Below are 7081 nucleotides of genomic sequence, written 5' to 3' on the forward strand. Positions count from 1 at the left end.
ATTGATTCTTGAGCATAAGTGTAGATGACAATAGCAGATGGAGGTATCCAGACCTTTCTAATATAGCACAATTGAAGCTGTTGTGTGCTTTGGGGGCAGTAACGGCACAAAAACAAGCCCTGATTTTGGATGGAATTGGACCAAGTCTTGAAAGCTCTCTGTAGTTGAAGATGAACGAGACTGCGATTGCACTGGTCTCTCTTGTGAAACAACTGGTTCCAGATGGCCTTTGATTTGATTGGGGTAGTTGGAAGATGGCTGATTAAAGAAGATTGAAATTTCAATTTCATGTTTCTTTGGAAATGAGCTTTTTGTGTCACTTAACACAAAAAAACATCAACAAGACGCAGGTACTACAAAGAGCTGGGAAACACAATTACAACGGTCACATTTTAATCGAAGACTTCCAGCCTCTATCTAACGTGGCTCTTGCTCTTAATCCAATAAGACATATTGTGCTCGCAAGAAGCAAAGCTCCATCGTAAATAATCGAGTTTTTATAATCCCGACTCACGCGACCTCCATTAGCTATCATCAACCCAGCTAACGGTGAGCCCAGTAGTGTTCCAATACCTCTACTGAAATACATAAGTCCACTTAGAGATTGGTATCTTGAAGCTCCAAATAACTCAACGAGACATGTTGGTAAAAGCGAGATGATTGCACCAGAAAACACCCCATATAGAACAACAAATGAAATGAACGTGTCTCTAGACGAAATCATCCATAATGTGAAAACTGTGATTGAACTCAAAACACTGCACGCTATGATCATATTAAGTCTTCCTATCCTGTCTGCTGCTAAGCCTAAAAGTATCTTGAACACTGCATTGATGGCGTTATTAACACCGATAAACATAGCACCTTGACTATTGGAAAATCCAAGAGTTCTTCCATACCTTGACATATAAATCAGAGGGATTAGATACCCTGCAGATTGTAAGAGTGAAGCTGATAATTGTAGCCAGACTTTCCATGATTTCAACTGAGAAATACTAAGAATTTTCTTACTGTTGAATTGGAATTGTTCATTCACTTGATCTGGTATCTTTACCAACATACCTGATCCAACACCACATACTAAACCCATAAGACCCAAAGTTCTCAAGCACCATTTCCAACCAACATTTGTGATTAAAAATCTAGTCAAAGTTGCCATTCCCAAACCTCCAAACCCTGACCCACTAAACAAAAATCCCATGGCAATAGCTCTATTCTTATTGAAAAACATAGGTGCACAAACAACAGGAGGCATGAACAAGAAGCTTGACCCAACTCCACTAACAAGTCCTTGGGTTAGAATGAATTGGTACATTGAGGTACAAAAACTTGCACTAATCAACCCAATACCCATCAATCCTGCACCAATAAACATAACTTTTCTAGGACTCATATAATACAGCAAAATCTTGTTGAAAATGCCACCCATATAAGTCAATGAATTACAAAGGGTACCTATCATTGCAATTTCTGAATCTTTATAATGATTTAAAGGTCCATTTGAAGATGTATAGTATTCTTGGAAAACACCAAATGAGAAACTGATACCCAATACCATAAAATTTGCAACAAACCCAGCTATAATGATACGTAGCCCATCAGAACTATTCTTGATCTTGGACAATAAGTTACTAGATCCGTTTTCCACATCTTCCAAGACTTGTAGTGAGGAATTATCCTGATTGCTTCTAATTTGATGATTTGTACTCATTTTTCACCCTATATGAAACTATCACTCGCTTATAATTTGGGGAGCGAAAACCTTACCAGGACAGCTATTTTATACACCATTGATTTTCCCAAATACATCTCCAATATCTATTGATTCAATCATTTGCCAAAGGTCATCGAATAGCTCATATATTCCCGTTTTCAATCGAACTTTCTCCGGGATCTATAATCTCGATTCTTGCGTTTTCGCGAACCATTCGAATATAGATTTGTTTATGTTTCAATTACAGAAGGTAAGTTGGCACTTAATTGGAACTACGTATGTCCTAGGTCCTTGGATGGCTAGAAAAAATTAAGAGTTTGCGACTGCTCTTGTTGTTACAGCTCTTAAAGTTTAGTTTTGTAAGATGTGAATAAAAATATGATAGCTAATAATCGACAGTCTATACACTAGTTAATGTGATCCATAATCACTGCCAGGGGAAAGGGCATCTTGAATATCTAAAAGTTTGCTATCGTCCAGAGCAAATAAATAGTTTAAATGATTGTCATCAACTTCAGAACCTTCAATAGCAGTATTGAAGTCGATAATTCGAGCATTATCATTTATATCCACAATGATATTACGCGGTGACAAATCACAATGCGCAATATTGCAACTGTGTAGTTCCTCTATTTCATCTTGCAATTGGCTCAGATGTTTTGCTTCCAAATCACCACCACTTTTTATATATTCAAAAGCAATATAGAAACCATAAAATGAGCTAAGGTATTCCCCTGAAACCATCGGCCCATATGAAATCATTTTGGGAGAGTTGATTTTTCTTTTAGTTGTTAATGAATCCGCCACACTGTTGTTATGATTTGATATAATTTGGTTTATCTTCACTTCACTTTCATAATCATTTAGAAGAATGTCATTTATAAAAGCCTCATCAGTACGGAAGTTGTCACTGTATCTTTCTATGTCATTTCGCAAGAAATATACCGATTTTAGATGGTTTATGCTGTAAAGTTTCAAAACAATATCACCTTCATCTTCAGTTTCACCTTCACCTTGAAAATTGATCGATGTGTCCTTATTTCCATTCATAAAAATTTGTTCAAATGTGGTTTGCTTCAAGAAAATGACTTGTGTTAAGTTTTCAAAGCTATCTTGAATGACCTTATAATCTTTGAAACCAGTTGGAATATTCAGGGGAATATTTTTTCCCCCAGTTGATGAGCTTGTCAGGACCGAAGCAGAATTTAAACAGGTTCCATTAGTGTATTGTTTATCAATTTGTTCATTGTCTTTGGTTAATTCCATGTCATCCACCATTTTTTTCAGCTTTTCTGCAGAAGCATCTACCAATTCATCAGCTGTATATCTGGCACCTTTACTCATAATGTGTTCCATCTTTTCTTTTCCTTCTTTTGAACCTGAGTTACATAATAACTCTTTTTGGATAGAAATAGTAACAAGCCAATCAAGTGACTGGTAGTGATATCGTTTGGATTGAAGAGTGGTTTGCGCTCTTGATCAATCCCATTGAATGTCACAAATTTGTACACTTTTTGCTTGAAGCATACCTTATCATGAGCACAGTCTTTCTCACTATCATCTATAGCATCATCGGAATCATCAAGTATGAAAAAGAAGAAGCAAATCCCATCAGTGATACATCCGTAATCCATTCCTAAAAAGTCACAATATTTCATCGACTGACGAAAAATATCACTTATTTCCATATCCTTTTCAAATTGAATTGGTTTCCCGATTGTATCTAGAAAAACAAAGGGCCTTTCAACTTTTAAAACAAGATCAACTTCAGGTCCTTGTGAATTCTCATCATGATCTGCTAAATATAGATTATACCCCCGAGAATATGTGCTAGGAGTAGTATTAATGAATGAAAAATCTGGAGTGATAAGTTCAACATTATTCCTCAATCTTCTATCAGCTCCATATGAAGGCTCTGGGTTTGCCATTCTTGCAAACGAAAAATGCTTACAACATCTAAGAGCATTTTCATTGCTTGTACTGTCATAATCCCATATCATCTCAAAGAATTTCATGATTGGACCAATTATTTGGCGTCTAAATAACTCTTCGATGTCTGCTTTATTTGTTTGCCTACCAATTTTATACCCACCTTCAATATTCTTCAAAGATTTGGAAATGCAGCGTATAACTATTCTGTCAGGAATATTTTTTATAACCTCACTTATGTAGCGTTCCATATCTTCTGTTTTCTTCTGCACAAAACTTTTGGGAATATGAGTAGTGACGGGATGTATTGATTTGATATTGACCATTGTTTTTGACTCACTTGATCTGGATGCTATTCTGTTGTTGTGTGGTACTGATCTTGAGTTTGATATAGATGAACTATTAAAACCACTAGCAGCGCCGGAAATTTCACTGGAATGAGAAGTCCCTGGAATTGACAAAACCGTATGTAACGGTGGTAAGACAAATATCAACTTGTAAAGGTGTGGGATGACTGCTTTATACTGACTCCTCATCTCTGGACTAATTGAGAGAGTTGTTATCCAACTAAAGAGGGAATCATACGTGTCATAATTAACTCTGACAGGTGTCTCTTCACCAATTTTGAAGATTCTGTGGATTCTGATTTGATTTATTGGTTTTATAATCTCTTTTGCCATTGAACTGAAAAGAACTCTACCCTCTTCTGAACTTTGGTTGTAAGCCTCCATGTCATCGACGAATGGCGAACAATCAATGGTAGTATCGTCGTCATCTAAATTCTCATTTGGTGTAATTTGTGATTCTTGTGATTCTCTTATAGAGAGCGCTATCTCTTGAATAATTTGAGATCTCATTGGAAATAAGGCAAGGATTGTAGCAGACAAGTAACCATTAACAGTATTTAAAGAAATTAATAAGAAGGCATGATTTGTTTTTGTTTTTGTCTAAATATTCGCGAACGAATTATTGAGAATATTTCACAATGACAACGTACTTATGAATTTCAGAGGGTTATTCGCTTCTCAGCTGAACTGCCAAATAAAGATCTTTATGCAACTCACCTTTTACAATCGATACACTACGTACTGGTTGCTACCGGCTTTCGATCATAAACAAACATATCATTCAAAATAAATTAGACACTGAACTCAGATTTGGAACTTAGTCCATTTGAATAAGCTTTCCTTTGGATTAACAAATTCCTTTTCATTTTCCTTCTCAAAGATCAAACCTTTACCTTCACCTTCAGCCAATAAAGTTATCAAATAGAAGACAAAATCGTCAAATTTGAAACCTTTGCTATATTTTTCTTTAGCTTCCTTGACAGTATCAGCAGTAGAAACATACTTTGTGGTCAATTGAACATTGTTAACCTTTTCATAATGTTTAATCAATTCAGTTGCAAGGATTCTGTCTGAATAGATACGAACTTTATCTGGAATGGAAGCAAAATTATCCTTAGTAGCCAAGGCAGCAACAGTATTACCAATATCCTTGAAATATGAAGGATTAATTAAGGTGTTCTTGTCCCCTCTAATTGTAGCTTCTTTTGTCTTTTCAACATCATGACCAAGAACATACAATGGAGCAAAAGGCAAAAACCCATCTTCATTGATAAACAATCCAGTAATAATATCAACGGTTTTGATACCAGCATCTCTAGCTGCCTTACTGTGAGTTGTCTTTGGTTGTAAAAAGTTTGGCAAAGTCTCTGAAGTTGCATCCAAATCAGTACCAAACTGTGATGGGATGTATAATTTAACCTTGTGTGAAATAATAGATTTTAAAAAAGCATCATCTTTTGGATCACCTGGAACGCTACCCAAATTGACCACAACATCAACTCCATCTAAAGGTTTATCATAACCAACTTCTTTAACATTATAATATTGAACTTTAGATGATTCAATTGGTTTCTTATCTGATGATGTTAATAAACGAATAGGGGTTTTAATCTTGGAGATGAATGGTTCACGAAGTAAAGCTTCAATAATTGGTTTACCTAAAAACCCATTCAATCCAAAAACGGCAATAGTAGTCATTGTATTCTTCTGTATATCTGATGTAAAGTCTTCAGTAATTACTCTTCACTGATGATGGGTCATAAACATGATAAGTTTGGTCAATTAAATGGGCACCTCCTTCTTTATATACCTGTTTGAATTAGAGGGGTGTCAAATTAATCAAACGCTAGACGTGTTAGTGTACCTTACTTTAAACTAAATTCTTATTAATGAAATTTCGTTTGTTTGTTCAACAATTGCGAATTCACTACAAATCACAAGATTAAATTGTTTATCCGAATTTAGTGGTTAAATAAACCACACTAAAATTCAAATACCCGATGGGACTTTAAACGATGGTAAAATGAATTCATTTTGCCGAATTAATCAGCTGCTTATCAATTACGACGGTGATTAGTAAATTTGGGAACTAAGGCAACGTAAAAACATTCAAAAAGACGATTAATGATTAATGCAATCTTTGCATATGAGAAATAACATATTGCCTACCAAACCAAAAAGCTATTCATAGAGTTTAAACAATTAAGATAATCGATAACGATCCTACTGCTATCAAATATAGGAACGTTAGGGACCACATAAATGGTTCGCACCACATTTAGTTTTATTCCGAGGCTGGGCACGTGACATACACATGATCTGGTAATACTTCCGAGGTATTTAAAAATTTTATAGTGATCGTGGTGCTCCTTGAATAGGCTTAATAGGGGGTCATTATTCAAACCATTTCACGCCAACAGCGCATCTAACTAGAACGTCAATTCCTTGAGTTTATGACTTTAGCTTTTACTTCCACTCAAATGGTTCCTCAAACTTTCCTGAAAGTGCATCAATTCTTCTGATTGCCTATGTTTTCTGCCACTTGGATCTTTGAGCTATCTTCCAACAATCGGACAAAATGAATACTACAGGTTGACAGAGGGGCACCCATGAGCAAGGAGGTATTATTATGGGAAACAGAGGTGGAAATACAACCTTTACAGTTGAGATTGGGATTTTAGGGATATTTTTTGGAAAGTTATGGCAAAAACATGGAAGTGGTGAAAGTGGAAATTTTGAATATTTTTGTTGATATTTTTGGAACCAGAAACGATCTTGAGGAGATTTGAAGAGATTTAGGGAGCTAAGCACATGGATTATGCATATCCAATTCACTTTCCTTAATACAAGATACTTTGCTAACAAGTTTTTGGCTAAAAGGGGTGTTGGGTAGTGAAAAGGGGGTTTTCAAACCCGATAAAATGGAACCCAGAGCCATAATCACCCAACCATATGAGAAACTAACAGTTTTATTGGAATCTACAGGTCCGAGTACAACTTATGAACATGTTTTTAGAGTACCGCTGAGGTGTTGGAGTTCCAAATTCAGCTGGTATGTACCTCATTTTCTCTTGATTTATTCCCTGATCCT

The 7081-nt window shown here is 35.7% G+C and overlaps 3 protein-coding genes across 3 annotated transcripts; all 3 read right to left on the reverse strand.

The window, feature by feature from the left end:
- Positions 1-385: 385 nt before the first annotated feature.
- Positions 386-1711, reverse strand: WICANDRAFT_35819 (uncharacterized protein; the record flags this gene model as incomplete). The annotated part of the gene is made up of 1 exon (XM_019182360.1): positions 386-1711. One exon carries the CDS (start codon positions 1709-1711, stop codon positions 386-388), a length of 1326 nt encoding a protein of 441 aa, XP_019036938.1.
- A 1715-nt stretch (positions 1712-3426) lies between these two features.
- WICANDRAFT_97145 (uncharacterized protein) lies at positions 3427-3997 on the reverse strand (the record flags this gene model as incomplete). The annotated part of the gene is made up of 1 exon (XM_019186568.1): positions 3427-3997. A coding segment is annotated over exon 1 (457 nt), but the record flags the coding sequence as incomplete, so codon positions are not given.
- Positions 3998-4794: 797 nt separating this feature from the next.
- On the reverse strand, positions 4795-5688 carry WICANDRAFT_81061 (uncharacterized protein; the record flags this gene model as incomplete). Its single annotated transcript, XM_019185167.1, has 1 exon — positions 4795-5688. One exon carries the CDS (start codon positions 5686-5688, stop codon positions 4795-4797), a length of 894 nt encoding a protein of 297 aa, XP_019036940.1.
- Between the last annotated feature and the right edge of the window lie 1393 nt (positions 5689-7081).

Source organism: Wickerhamomyces anomalus, assembly GCF_001661255.1.
Source record: "Wickerhamomyces anomalus NRRL Y-366-8 unplaced genomic scaffold WICANscaffold_6, whole genome shotgun sequence".
Classification (NCBI taxonomy): Eukaryota; Fungi; Ascomycota; class Saccharomycetes; order Phaffomycetales; family Wickerhamomycetaceae; genus Hansenula; species Hansenula anomala.